This window comes from Nyctereutes procyonoides, unplaced genomic scaffold, assembly GCF_905146905.1.
Source record: "Nyctereutes procyonoides isolate TBG_1078 unplaced genomic scaffold, NYPRO_anot_genome, whole genome shotgun sequence".
NCBI classification, from domain to species: domain Eukaryota; kingdom Metazoa; phylum Chordata; class Mammalia; order Carnivora; family Canidae; genus Nyctereutes; species Nyctereutes procyonoides.
Genome location: NW_026575020.1, coordinates 5,310,892 through 5,325,893, shown reverse-complemented (window position 1 = coordinate 5,325,893; position 15,002 = coordinate 5,310,892). Strand labels below are relative to the sequence as shown.

At 45.7% G+C, this 15,002-nt stretch overlaps 1 protein-coding gene and 1 non-coding gene across 2 annotated transcripts; both read right to left on the bottom strand.

Moving 5' to 3' along the window:
- Window positions 1–10,552: 10,552 nt before the first annotated feature.
- Window positions 10,553–10,624, bottom strand: TRNAC-GCA (transfer RNA cysteine (anticodon GCA)). Its single transcript has one exon. It is a non-coding gene; the product is annotated as a tRNA-Cys (tRNA).
- A 795-nt stretch (window positions 10,625–11,419) lies between these two features.
- On the bottom strand, window positions 11,420–14,523 carry CUNH17orf98 (chromosome unknown C17orf98 homolog). The gene is made up of 3 exons (XM_055336610.1): window positions 14,317–14,523; window positions 12,485–12,584; window positions 11,420–11,594 (listed from the first exon to the last, which is right to left on the bottom strand). Exons 1-3 carry the CDS (start codon window positions 14,521–14,523, stop codon window positions 11,437–11,439), a joined length of 465 nt encoding a protein of 154 aa, XP_055192585.1. The 3' UTR covers window positions 11,420–11,436.
- Between the last annotated feature and the right edge of the window lie 479 nt (window positions 14,524–15,002).

Genomic DNA, 15,002 nt, shown 5'->3' with positions numbered 1-15,002 from the left:
GAACACCTATAAACACACCACCTAGATTCTACAATGAACATTTTAGTATATTTACTATACTTGCTTTATCACATTCCTCCTATGTATGTATATATATGCATACCCATATGTATTCCCTTCTCCATCCATTAAGCCATCTCTTTTTCAGTGCATTTCAAAATAAATAATGGACAATAATATACTTCCTCCTAAATACTTCAGCATGCATATAATTTGTTGTTGCTGTTGTTGTATACATGAGAGCACACAAATGCGTAGGCAGAGAGAGAGGGAGAGAGAAGAATCTTAAGTAGTCTCCATGGTCAGCAGGGATCCCAGTGCTGGGCTCAATCTCATAACTCTGAGATTATGACCTGATCTGAAATCAAGAGTCGGACGCTTAACTGACTGAGCCACCCAGGCACCCCTCAGCTTGTATGTCATTAACTAGAGTCCATATTTGTTTATAGTGTTTTTCATTTTATGTTAAAGTTACATAAAATGAGATGTATAAATCTAAAATAACCATTCACTAGTTCTGACAGATGCACACACTACTGTAACCCAAACAGCTATCAAGAAATGGAACATTAAAAAAAAAGAAATGGAACATTAGCTTTGCTCAGTGACAGTATCATAGCCAATGAAGTTTATCCAAGGCACAATTATTGCTAATTGAAAGAAATGGGGGGAAAAAAAGAGAAAGAAATGGAACGTTACTGGGATACCTGGGTAGCTCATTCAATTGTGCTTCCGACTCTTGATTTTGGCTTGGATTGTGATCTCAAGGTTGTGAGATCAAGCCCCACATGGGGCACCATGATCTGCAGGGAGCCTGCTTGAGATTCTCTCTCTTTCTCTCTCTCTCTCTTTCAAATAAATACATAAATATTTTTTAAAAAATAATAATAAGAAAAAATGGAACACTACCATTATCCCAGTAAGATTCCTTCATCCCCTTCCTGGCTAATTTCTGTCCCATCCCCAGCCTAGAGACAACCAGTCTTGGATTTTTTTTTTTTTTTTACCATAGATTAGTTTTGCCTGTTCTAGAATTTCATATAACTGGAATAGTACGACATACACTCTTTTCTGTAAGATTTTTATCAGCATAATGTTTGTGAGATTCATCCATCTTGCATGGGTAATCCATTCCTTGTCATGGATGAGTAGTATTTATTTGTATGAATAAACCACAGATTTAAAAAATCATTTTCCTATTGGTGAGCCCTAGTCTGTTTTTGGTTTTCCCTATTATGAATAAAGTCTCTATGAACATTTCTATGTGGGTCTTGTTGTAAGCATGTGTTTTCATTTACCCTGAGTAAAATCCTAGGAATGGAACTGCTGGGCCAGAAAGTCAGTATAGTTTCATACAAACTGCCAGGTCTTTTCCCAAAATGGCATACCATTTTACATTCCCCCAATTAAGAGTTAGTGTTTGGTGTGCTTCTAGTCAATCTGATCCATGTGTGGTGTAACAATGTGATCTCAATTTGCATTTCTCTGATGATTAACAATGTCAAATATTTTTTTTATGGGTTTATCTGCCATTTGTATCTCTTCCTTTATGAAATGTCTCTTCAAATCAATCAATCTTTCTTTCTTTCTTTCTTTCTTTGAATTGGCTGCTTGGAGTTTATTTTTCACTTCGTGCAAGGCACACGGTTACAGGGTGCATGGAAGGCTTGTGTGTGGTTTGGATAGTAGAGTGAAGTTCTCTCAACCTCCTTTTGGTGTTTTGCTATAAAAGAACCCAGCTGCTTCTGCTTGCTGCAGCCTGTAGTCTACAGGGAAGGAAGGGCCTCTGATGAGGCTAGTGCCTCCTGAAGCTTCAAGGTGGCCACTCAGGCCTGGAGCCTGCTATTGGCTTTGCCAGACTGGCTGCCAGGCTGTTTCATCATGGCTTCCAGAGTCAAGTCACAGGTGATCCTGTCACTGGAAGCCTGGGGAGATTCCCTGTTGGGGGAGAGCTTGTGGCCAGAGGCTGCTAACACCTGCCTGCATCTCCCTCACCTGGCCCCCAGAAAGGGGGACTCCAACATGGTACCTGTGGATGGGAGAGTGGACTTCCTAAAAAAGAAGCTTGCCCACCAGTGCCCCAGGTGGGCCTTGGGGAGACAAAGGTGGTGAGGAATGGCTTCCCTAGGATGCTCTGCACTTATGCAGGACCTGTTACTGGTAGTAGAACCCCGGCAGCACGGGTAACAGTCTTGAGGGATGGCTGCCTTGCTATGGCTTGTGGGCTGGTGGAAACCTTTTTGGGGAGCCCTCCAGGAACTCAGTGCATGATCCCAGGTGGTGGGGACCCTAGGCCACAGAGCCCATCTGCAGGGGAGACACGGAAAAGCTGCTCCATGATCTCTGTGCATGGGGCCTTTACTCCATTTCCTCATTGGGCTGTTTATAGTCTTTTTACTTTTGAGCTGCAAGAGTTCTTTATATATTCTGAATACCAGTTCTCTATCAGATCTGTATTTTGCAAATCATTTCTCCTAGTGTGTGGCTTGCCTGTTCTTAACAGGGTCTTTTGACAGACCTGCTAAAGCCTAATTCATTAATATTTCCTTTCCTTCTTTTTGTATCCTCTTGTTAGAGAAAAAATTACACATAATACTAGTTAAAGATCAAAGGTAAGGAAGATTTTCTTTAAAGGGGGGGGGGGACTACTGCAGTAAATACCAATGGGACCTTGCAGCGGGGGAGAGAGATGGATCTCAGCTCTGAGTACAGCATTTATAGCCAAGCAGCAGGGAGGAGGCGGGACTGGGGTGAGGTGAGGGGTAGATGGAAAATTACTCAAAGGAAACATTATGGGCCAAGGGGTATTTCTGGCTAAACTGACTTTACATGATTGTTACTGACGGCAGGCAGGCCAGGATGATCAGACTTTGCCTCCAGGGCAGTGGGGGATGAGGAACTGAATCAGATACTGAGGGTGATCAGATACAGAGAATGTGGGATTCTGACCCTGGCTAAACTGACTTAGCAAGGTTCTTGCTAGAATTGGACAAGGTATCTCTCAGCCTTAGCACAATCTTTCTGGAAACCTGTGCTCCATGAGAGCCCAATGCAGGAAGAAGCGAATGCACTGAAGTGTAAAAGAGGAGGCAGAGGTCCAGTAAACTGCTAGCTTACACACCCATGGAGCCAGAGGAGCAGAAATAAGGAAAGCCAGAGGCTAGGGAGGCTGATATCAATTATTGGACTGCAGGCCTACTTTCTAGAGCTTGAGTCAATGGTTCTAGAACATCCATTGCCGTCTGATCTCAGTGACCACCTTTGAGAGATCTGCCTTGCTCATACCAAAACAATCACTTTTCTGCTCACTTCCATAGCACATACCCTAAAATTGGAACCAGAACAGTCCCTTTTGGTCCTTTGCCCTGGACCTGTGACTTTTGGGACTAATTGTTTTCATTTGTGGCTGAATATAACACATATACAATAAATCATCTCTTCTGCTGTCTTCACTGAAAAAAAAAATGGACAACGCAAACAGGAAATCAGAAGTCCTAAAGTTAGGGCCCAGTTGAAAAAGAGCTCAGAAAAGCCTGTCCAAAGTTTGATCGTGGAGAGAATGTCTTGGTCACTCACGAAGAAACCTTTGCCAACCTTCAAGACAGAAAACTATTTTCCTATGTTTTCCTTTAACAGCTTGTCTATGATCCTTCTTGAGTTTTTCTGAGACAATCATTTAAGTATTGGACAGGGCAAGGTCATTAAAAAAGGGGAAATCTATCTGTACAAATGTGTGTAGCCCGGTGTCACAGGCATCAATACTCACAACAACTCTTCTCCAGGCCATATACACCCAGAAAGAGGCTATCATGCCGATCAAAATGCTTAGGAAACAATGAGGAGGCTACAGAGCATTATCGTCACTGATTCACTGATTTGCATTTTCTGCATCTCGGCATTAGCCCATAGCATTTGGCTGATTCCCCAGTTACTAAGAAGTGAGTCTTCCTGTATTCTAAAGAGCCTTAAATAGTACACACTTCGGATGTCACTGAAATCATAGTCTACTGCAGGCTTACCTGTAGTTATCTGCTGTGTGATGAAAAGTTTTACTCCTGCTTTAATAAAGCCAAACCATGTTCACTGTCACAATACTCACCTTAAAAGGTGGCCTTTTAATTACTAGGGTAAGAAGGTGGAGGTGGGTAGGTGTGTTGAAAGCAACCTCAAATATTATCAAGGCATGTGTCTGTCAAAACAGAGACACCATAAAAGGGACAAGAAACTGAAGATAACTTTCATTTGACCAAATGTGTATATTGGTAGAATTATGTTTACTGTGTCACTAACAACTGCCATCCTTTTTTTTTTTTTTCTAAGTTTACTTATTTATTATTTGAGAGAGAAAAAGAGAAGAAAGTGTTAGGGAGAGACTGAGTGAGAGGATCTCCAGCAGACTTCCCAATGAGCCCGATACTGGGCTTTATCTCATGACCTGACATCATGACCTGAGCTGAAATCAAGAGTCAGATGCTTAACTTAGCCGACTGAGCCACCCAGGTGCCCCAGACAACTGCCATCCTATATGGAGCACCCAGTGTGTGTCTAACATGTAGTAGGCTATCTGTTATTTCAACTACTACGAAATGAGTGAATGAATACAAGAATGCAAGAAAATTCTTTCCTGGCTACTGTAAAGAGAGAGCAAGCACGCCAAAGTGCTTGCTCCTAAGAAATTTCAACCCAAGAGATAAGCCACAAGTATATACATTTGAAAATTTATATATAAATAATTCTCATAGAGCAACAAGTTTCTATGGATCGTATGTATTTATCTCCACTCCCTCCCAAAACTCTTAAAGTGTTTAACTCTTAAAGGACAAAGAAAACTGGAGAGGGAACAGAAGAACCATGTCACACATTTTTCAAAGATGGAAAGGAAGGGTGGGAGTAACAGCAAAGCAGAGGAAGTTGAAACCCAAGTGTTCGCTGAGGCAGTGGTTCTCAGTCTTGGGCACACGTTGATGTCACCTGGGAGAGAAATAAATCTGTAGGCCTAGGTTCCATTAGGCATCAATAGTTTAAAAATCTCTCTGGGGGGTGGGGGGCACCTGGGTGGCTCAGTTGGCTAAGCATCTGCCTTCAACTCAGGTCATGATCCGGGGATTAAACCCTATGTCAGGCTCCCTGCACAGTGGGGGGCCTGCTTCTCCACCTTCATCTGCCTCTGCATACCACTTCCCTTCTTGTGCTCTGTTGAATGAATTAAAAAAAAAAAAATCTCTACAGGTATTTCTGCTCAGGTCATGATCTTCAGGGTCCTTGGGTCGAGCCCCAAGTTGGGTTCTGTGCTCAGTGGGGAATCTGCTTAAGATTCTCTCTCTCCCTCTCCCACTGCCCCTCTTCCTGCTGGTGTGTGTGCTTGCTAGCTCTCACTCCCTCTCTCTCAAATACATAAATAAATTTTTAAAAAAAAATCTCTCTGGGTATATGTATGGCAGTCCTCAAAAAATTAAACATAGAATTACCATATGATCCAACAATTCCACTTCTGGCTATATATTCCAAAGAATTTAAAGTAGAGGCTTATTTGTGTTTTTTTTTAAAGATGTTATTTATTCATGAGAGACACAGAGAGAGGGAGGCAGAGACAGAAGCAGGCACCATGCAGGGAACCCAATGCAGGACTTGATCCCATGACCACGGGTTCACGACCCAAGCCAAAGGCAGATGCTCAACCTCTGAGCCACCCAGGCGTCCCACAAACACTTATCTGTATACCTGTGTTCCTAGCAGCATTATTCACAATAGCCAAAAGGTGGAAGCAACCCAAGTGCCCATCAGTGGATGGATAAACAAAATGGGATATATCCATACAATGAAACATTATTCACCCTTAACAAGGAAGGAAATTCTGACATGCTTCCCCAGTGGGGAACTTGGAAAACTTTATGCCCTGTAAAATAAGCCAGACACAGAAAACAAATATTGTAGGATTCCACTTATGTAAGGTACCTTGAGTAGTCAAACTCAGAGACAGAAAGTGGAATGGTGATTTCCAACATTGAGAGCTGTGGAGAAGGACACGAAAGAGAACTGACTGATGATTGGGGAACCCTGGGAAAGTGGACTTCCTGAGAAGAAAATTTGGCATCACCAGGAAGGGCTGAGGAGTAGGAAGCAAATAGGGAATTTTGGTGAAAGTTTGTATACAGACCAGTTAAGATCCTTAATCTCCATCTCCAGTCCCGTAAGTGAAAAATGTGTTGGAGAAACTGAATCAGCAAGGCCCCTCCACTTTCAACTGAGTGGCCAAGGACTTTCAGAATAGCAGTGGGGATTAAACAAAAGTCTACCTATTGAAAAGTGGGGTTGCTACTCCCCTTCCTCCTCTTTGTCCTGCTCCCAAAATGTCAGCATCAAGGAGATATTCCAGGCAGGAGGTCTCAGAATTTTTCTTTTCCTTTCTTTTTTTAAAGATTTTTTTTTTAATTTATTCATGAGAGACACAGAGAGGAAGGCAGAGACGTAGGCAGAGGGAGAAGCAGGCTCCCTGCTGGGAGCCCAGTGCAGGACTTGATCCCAGAACCCTGGGATCACTCCCTGAGCTAAAGGCAGATGCTCAACCACTGAGCCTTCCAGGTACCCCAGATCTCAGAATTCTTCTATGGAGAAACTAAATAGCTTGAGGAGTCAGGGAGAATGTTGACCCACATTTGGAAGTTCCCAAATGAAAAGGCTGGCTCACTGTTGGAGAACCCACAAAGAAATCCACCAATCAACAAGCCCTACCCCAGAACAGAGCTTCCAATGACCTTTAACCTATTGGAGGGCCAGTTGTTTGGTGAATGCCCTCAACACTAGCGTCTAAAAACAAAGGAAACAGCAGCAAAAAAGAAGGGGAAAAGGCAATCCTTGGAGAAGAACACTTCAGAAACCACCATAATTTTATTTTATTTTTTTTAATAAATTAATTTTTATTGGTGTTCAATTTACCAACATACAGAATAACACCCAGTGCTCATCCCGTCAAGTGTCCCCTCAGTGCCCGTCACCCACCCACCCCCACCCCCTGCCCTTCTCCCCTTCCACCACCCCTAGTTCATTTTCCAGAGTTAGAAGTCTTCATGCTCTGTCTCCCTTTCTGATATTTCCCACACATTTCTTCTCCCTTCCCTTATATTCCCTTTCACTATTATTCATATTCCCCAAATGAATGAGAACATACACTGTTTGTCCTTCTCCGCCACCATAATTTTAAAGAAACAAGAGGAAAAAATAGTATCACTAAAACTAGAATAGGATGTCATGACAAAAAAAAAAATGCAGTTGGGGCACATGAGAAAACTGAAACTCAAAAGCCAACAAAAAAAAAGTTGAAATATAGCACCAGGAAATCTCCTAGAAAGTAAAACAAAAAGACAAATGAACAGGAGACAAGAACAGATAAGTCCTCCCATTAGCAAATGATGGAGAAGAAATTATCAGACATAATAAGGCTTAAGGTAGGATATGAATCTCTAGATTGAAAGAGATCATGGAATAGATCATGGAAAAACCAGAACATCAAGAACAGAGAGCCTAAGATTTTACAGAAACAGGTCACATATGGGAATAAGGACATTGAACTTACCAAGAGAAGCTAGAATACAAGGATTTTCAAAGTTCTGAAAGCAAAATCCTCAGCAAAAATTATGTTCTCAAAGTTATCTCTCAACTGTTCAGACAAAATTTATTTTCGGGTATGCCCGAACTCAAGCATCTTACCTGGCATATATTTTTTTTTTCCTCAGGAAGCTGCTCAGGGTTATTCTCCACCATATAAAGAAGGAAACTAGAAAAAGGAAGGCGTTGCTCAGGAGACTGAGAATCCCACAGAGGACAGGGAAGGCGAATTCCCCAGGCACCAGGTGGGTGACATGTCTAAACAGTCTGCCTGAAAGCAGAGGGATGGAGGGTGTCAGGAAGACTGTCTTGAAAAAAATTAATTTGATAGGTTTGGACCAAGTGAATAATTGTACTGTGAGGCTGTTGAAGGCTCTAATAGAAATAAAAACATGCAAATGAAAAAATGAGGGATGCCTGGGTAGCTCAGAGGTTTGGTGCCTGCCTTTGTATCACGATGTGATCCTGGAGTCCTGGGATGGAGTCCCACATCAGGTTCCCTGCAAAGAGCCTGCTTCTCCCTCTGCCTCTCTCTCTCTCTCTCTCTCTCTCTCTCTCTGTCTCTCTCATGAATAAATAAATAAAATCTTTAAAAAAGAAAAAATGAGGGATCCCTGGGTGGCGCAGCAGTTTAGCACCTGCCTTTGGCCCAGGGCGCGGTCCTGGAGACCCGGGATCGGGTCCCACGTCAGGCTCCCAGTGCATGGAACCTGCTTCTCCCTCTTCCTGTGTTTCTGCCTCTCTCTCTGTGTGTGTGTGACTATCATAAATAAATTTTAAAAATTAAAAAAAAATAAAAAATGAGATAATTATCTTCAAGAGAAAAAAGTTTTCAAGAAATCAGTTGTAGGAAGGGGTGGGGTCTGGGGTAACTGGGTGATAAATTGTATGTTAAGTAATTGAATTAATTTTTTTAATTTTTTAAAAGATTTTATTTATTTAGAGACACACAGAGAGAGACAGAGACACAGGCAGAGGGAGAAGCAGGCTCCCTACGGGGAGCCCAATATGGGATTCAATCCGAGGACCCTAGGATCATGCCCTGAGCTGAAGGCAGAGGCTCAACCACTGAGCACCCAGGGCCCCCTAATTGAATTTAAATTAAAAAAAAGAAATCAATGCTGTTTGTAGTATATATAGACTCAATACTAAATAGTATTGACATGATCATGATAATGTGAACATAAGTGATTTAATACAAAATTTTGACCTAATTTCAGCAAATGAGAAGTCAAAGGGTGTGAGAGGGAAAATCCTCGACAGCTAGAACTGGAAATTTTTGCTCCCAAACACCCCTCCAATTCTCAGGGAGTACCTCACGTGGTCAAACTCGGTGAAGCAACACTACCTTCTCCCACTCCTGGTGGAAAACTGCACACACACACGCACGCACGTCAGAACATAACTCGGCCAATCAACTGCTTCCACCTGGCCGTGTAAAAGGGGAGGAATTGTCCTGGGAATGCAGGTGCAGCTAGAACAGTACCCACGACTTAGTGATGAGTGCCCTGAGTGGGTGGCTCCCACAGTGGACACTTCCTGAGATGAGACCTGAGCTGGATTTCCTTCCTCTGCCATTCTTCTTAGTTAACTGCTTTGTGAGTTAGGTTCTCCAATCTTCTTCAATTCTGTGAGTCCCCACCATACCTCCTTTCCTGCTTTTAGAGGGCAGAGTGGGTATCTGTTCCATTCCAAGAACTCTGACTAGCAGAATACATGGGTAAGAGGAAAGTGCCCCTAACCTTCGAGAGAGGGATTTGCACAGTGTTGGAAATGTGTTAATAAGCTTTTCAGATCAGACAGAAATGTTCCTTCCAATTGTAGGAAAGATTCAGTTAGAAGTTAGTCTAGAAAAGGTGGGTAGGTATTTTTAAAAGGTATGTCTTCCTGGAGCTACCAACAAATGTCTCCCTTTGACAGCTGTGTATGAATATTTCAAGTTCCAGCAGACACGAAATTCCCTGGGGTCAGAGACCCTGTTTCATGTATTATTATTTTTTAAAGATTTTATTTATTTGAGAGAGAGAGAGAGAGAGAGAGAGAATGAGCAGGGAGAGGGGTAGATGCCGAGGGAGAAGCAGGCAGCCTGAGCAGGGAGCCTGATGCAGGTCTCAGTCCCAGGAACCTGAGATCGTGACCTGAACACAAGGCAGACGCTTAACCAACTGAACCACCCAGGCGACCCATTTCATGTTTTAATTCACAGCTGCTTTGCATGTACTATACTAAGCTCTCAAAAATACATGTTGTATGAACCTCTTTATCTGTTCTCTCATACATCAGATTGCTAAACTTGTGTTCACAGCTCTCACACCTAATTTTAAAGATTTATTTTATTTTAGTAAGAAAGATAGAGTGGGGGAAGGGGCAGAGGGAGAGGGAGAGAGAATCACAAGCAGATTCCACACTGAGCAGAGCCTGATGCAAGGCTCCATCTCACAACCCTGAGATCATCACCAGAGGGGAAAACCAAGAGTCAGACACTTGGGAGGCCTGGGTGGCTCAGTGGTTGAGCATCTGCTTTTGGCCGAGGGTGTGATCCTGGGATCCGGAATCGAATCCCATATCAGCCTCCCTGCATGGAGCTTGCTTCTCCCTCAGCCTATGTCTCTGCCTCTCTCTTGCTGTGTCTCTCATGAATAAAGAAATAAAAGTCTTTAAAAAAAAAAAAAGTCAGACACTTAATTGACAGATCCACCCAGACATCCCTCTCACACCTAATTTTAGATTTAGAATCTCCGTAGGGCCTTTGTTTTAATTGAAGCCCAATGGGATCCTCTGGTGGTCTCAGCTAAGTGTCATTTGGAATGTAGGGGGAACTAGGATCATTTCAGTACACAGATGAGTCAAGAGATCCTTATCCTCTCTAGTAATCCTGGCTGGGAGTTAAGTAGTACAGTGCATTTACTTGCTTCCATTTAGTGGAAGTAAAGAAAAGGGAGGAGGAAGGGGGCACCCGGATTTGAACCGGGGACCTCTTGATCTGCAGTCAAATGCTCTACCCCTGAGCTATACCCCCATGACCTAGTGTCCTTCTCTTCCTTGTCCACTTATGGTGACTCAGTGCCATCAGATTCCACCCACACTCAAGCTCTGGCAAGCTTTGTGTTCTAAAGCTCCACCTTCTTGTATCCATCATCTGCTTTGGCTTTTCTCTTGGCCACCAATAAACTGGGTGGGGACACTTGAAAAACGACATCCTGGAAACTAGCTGAAAAGGAAATTGATAGCACATCAGCAGACAAAGTGTCCACGAGCACTGTGCCAGAATTACCATGTCAGAATCTAGAGGCTAAAAAGCAGTTCCAGATATCCCCTTGCTCACCCCCGGACTCTTGATGCACTGAGGGTGGAAAGGAGAAGGAAGATGTCAGTTATGTTGGATGGGATGACTCTCAGGAAAATCACAGGCAACCAATCACTATCTCTTTGGACGAACTGCCTGTCCATTCTTGATGGGAAAATGGTAGTAGCCAGCTTCTAGCCTGGGGCTCTGCTTGCTGCCTGGGGCAAAGCTTTGTGTAGGGTGAGGTGTTCCTCCTTCTGCCGTGAGCAGGGGAGATCTGAGGCCTCTGTTCAAGCCTCACACTCCGGGGCATGGAGTACAAGGGCACAGGCCTGACAACACTCTCTCTCCTCCCACCTCGTCGTCGGGCTAGAGGAGTTCAGGGTGGGGAAACCAGCCTGCCCCCTCCCAATCTCAGCAAAGAAACAGCAAGCACACTTGCAGGCACAAATTAACATCATCGTTTATATAAAAATAGCATTAAAAAGTTCATCTAAACATCTGTCTTCTTTTCAGGTCCAGGAGTAGGAAAGGTAAAGATGCTGTTAGAAGAGGGGGAACTGGGTGACCTCTCCAAAGACCGACGGGCGCTGGCGGAGGGCTGGGGTGTTTCGGCGGTAGCCAAATCGACCATTGAACCCCCTGATCATCCTCAGTTCTGCATTGTAGTAATCATGCCCAGTCACCTGCTGGAAGGAATGCCCTTTGGGGCAAAGGAGAGAGGCCTCAGCCTGCATTCAGCTCCATCTTGCTCCCCACCCCTGCCCCCTGCTCCCACAGGGCTGGTAGAGAATGTGCTCCCCATGTCCCAGCTGAACCCTCAATCCTCAAATGTCTCAAGCCTCTTGATTAAAAGCCAAGGATTGATGAAGTCAAGGAGAGAGATAACTTTCTAGAAACCAAACCACATACCAGGAGTAGCACACAGGAGGAATGTGAATGGTATGTGCTAAGTCAGGAGGGGCCAGAAACTTCGGGGCTTGGCTACACTTGCCTGGCTCCCAGGAAGACTGAAAAATATTCCCCCCTTCCTTTTGACCCACATAGAGAAAATGGATGAGCTCGATTTCGCCCACTGGTGCCAAGGGTCACGAGACTAGAGTGTGGCCAAAGGGTGATGGGGTTGTGGGGTGGGAGGGCTCACACCATCAGAAAAACATCTCCCAACCTTTCCTTTCCTGTTGCAAAATTGGGCCTGTGAAAGGAGGACACAGCCTGTTCAGGGAGCAGGGAGGGGAAACATGGGTTCTAGAGTCGGAAAGAGGGGAATTCCAATCTCAAGCTAAGCTCTCCTTGGCCAGTCACCTCACCGCCCTACACTTCACTTTGCCCAGCTTAGCACAGGGGTAGTGTGAAGGCAAAAACCACCTGACCTACAGAGGTGCTTAGTCACTGAACAGGAGCATGGTGACACCATCCACTCATGTATGAGAAGAAAAGCTGGTGATGCAGTTCCAGGGCTTCTGACCCCCGAACTCTTATCCCCTGGAAACCAGGGCTCTCTGGGGCCTGATTCCTCTCTCTAAACTGGGGAATGCACACCACTCTTCCAGGTGGGTTCACACTGAGGCTGGAAAGCCAGGTGGCACTTGCCTGCCCCTGCCCAATTTCTCCTGTTCAGGTATCTCTGTCCTTGCCCGAAGATGTGGAAATAGTCCACTATCCAGCCATCTCTTCCTGTGCCACCGTGATCCTGAGAGTCAGAGAGAAAACACAGAAGACTGTCAGCAACCATGCTGAGGGGTACACATGTAAAGTCCCTTTGGGCTAGTTGTGGGGGAGAGAGACAAGGTCACAGCCAGGGGTCACCAGGCAGGACAGATGAAATATAAATATACATGTGGGCCTATTGTCTCTCAGGGAGAGGCAGTATAGGTGGATAGTTAAAGGCTCAGTGTCTGCTGCCAGACTGGTTACAATTCCAGCTCTGCCACTAACAAGCTGTGACCCTGGGCCAATGACACAGCTTTTCTGGACCTCAGCTTTCTTATCAGTGAAAGGAGGACTGTAGGATTTAAGTGAGATAGTTCAAATAAAGGGCCTGACATAGTAAACCTTCTTCTTCTTCTATTTTTTTTTTGCTTAAGATTTTAATTATTAGAGAGAGAGAGAGAGAGAATGAGCAGGGGGAGGGGGAGCAGAGGAGGGAGAAGCCGACTCCCTGTTGAGCAGGGAGCCCAAGGCAGGGCTGGATCCTAGGGCCCTGGGATCACGACCTGAGTCAATCCCAGGATACCTGGGCTCATCCCAGGACCCCACAATCACCACCTGAGCTGAAGGCAGATGCTTAACCAACTGAGCCACCCTAGCGCCCCTATTCACAGGGCTAGCTCAGTCCACAGACCATGCCACTCTTGATCTTGGGGTTGTGAGCTCAAGCACCACCTTAGGTAGCAATTTACTAAAAAACAAAACACCCCCCATTATCTTTATGTAAATGAAAATCATACCTACTACAAACGGTTGTGATGATTAAATCCTTATAAAATGAAACATAGTTTTGAAAGTGTGCACACCATATTCTTTTCAAGCTTTTAAATACTCAAGTTTTTCTCTTTTTTTCCTCCCAAGCTCTGGATCCTTCTGTTGTAAACATCATGCAGGTAGATAGCCAGTACACACTCCAGTACGGCACACACTGATGTGTCCATACACACACAGTGCACACGCAGGCACATGTACACACACACAAACACGGAGACCACAAATAAACCCCTAGATTTGTCCGCAGAATTACCCGCACCAACACCATCTCTCCCCTCCCCATGCCACTGTGACATATGCACCCAAATATTGGAGACTTGAAAAGGCCTCCGATATTTGTTGGGGGTGTTGAAAGAGCGTCAGGATCTCGGATCCACGAGGGCAAAGGCCCGGGGCGGGGGGGGGGGGTGTAGTGAGGCCCGAGGAGGTTTTGGAAGTTATTTCCCACCTCCTCACAGGTAGGCCCACCGAGCGAGCCCCTCTGTAACCGTGACATCACCAAAGGAGGGCGCCCCGCCTGGCGGCTCGAGGCGTCGCTTTGTCTCTTTCGCTGAAGTCACAAGGATTCTCGCACTCGGAGAATCAGTGGCGTGAGATCACCCCAAAGTGTGGGTCCGTGACGTCAAAAAGGACAATGAAACCGATCGGTTTGCCGGAGGCGGGCTTCACCACCCTTCTCTCAAGCTTGCAGAAACCCCAGATGAGTTCGTTCTCAAATTCAGGGGTGGAGAGCGATTCCTTGAGCTCAGGGAGCTCGATACCTGTCACCTGGCCCCGCCAGTTCCGGGGTTTCGTGGAGAAAGCCGGGGGTGGGGGGTGGGGGCGGAGTGGGGAGCTCTCCCTAGTGGCAAGAGGCGGGGATTTCGGAAGTCGGCCCCGCCCCCGGGGTCAGGCTCTGCGGGGACAGCCAGTGGGGTCGTCCCGGGTGCTCCTCTAATAACCTGCTCAGTCTTCCGCAGAACCGGCGGAACCACGCGGCTCTGGAAGTACCGGCGGGCGTGGCAGTCCTGCTGAGCGTTGTAGGGCGGAATCGCCGACCAGAGCTTGGGCCTCACGCGCTCGGAGGCGCGGGACATGGTGCTCACGGCCACGCCATCCAAAATGAAGCTCTTCTCCAGCCGCAGAGGACACTCGCACAAGTGCGACATCCCAACCGCCGCAGCCTCCGAGGGCCTTTCTGGTGGGAGTGCAGGGCCCTAGCTCGGGGGGCCCCCTGCGCATTAGCAGCATTGTTACGTGGGGTGGTGTCAAAGACTCCTGCCACACAAACCCTGTTGTCCCATCCAACAGGGTAGGCTCCTAGGGCTGTGGCGTAAGTTGCCCGCAAGGCTCTCTGAGGTGAAGGATGACTAAGAGGAGATCAGGCAAGAGGAATTGGAGATCCGAAGGGTGTTGTGGAATTGGGGCGGTGTGAACGCAGTCGGGCAACGCCCCGCCCCCACCCTCCATCTTACCATATACATTTCCTAAACTCGGTTCCGTTGAAAAGCTCGTACCCAGAATGGATCAGAAAGAGTTCAGATACCACCTACTTCCAAATCTCATTTTACGTAACTGGAATTTGAAGCTCAGAAACATTGGGATATTCCCTAAATCCATTTAGTGGCAGATCCAGAACCAGAATTCA

What these genes read in the sequence shown, in the direction of transcription:
- CUNH17orf98 (XM_055336610.1), bottom strand. Translation starts at nt 14,523, where the DNA reads ATGTCGCACTTGTGCGAGTGTCCTCTGCGGCTGGAGAAGAGCTTCATT. An exon ending in TTCTGCGGAAGACTGAGCAG is followed by an intron (nt 12,585 to 14,316) that starts GTTATTAGAGGA and finishes TCTGACTCTCAG; the next exon opens with GATCACGGTGGCACAGGAAG. An exon ending in GAGAAATTGGGCAGGGGCAG is followed by an intron (nt 11,595 to 12,484) that starts GCAAGTGCCACC and finishes TTTGCCCCAAAG; the next exon opens with GGCATTCCTTCCAGCAGGTG.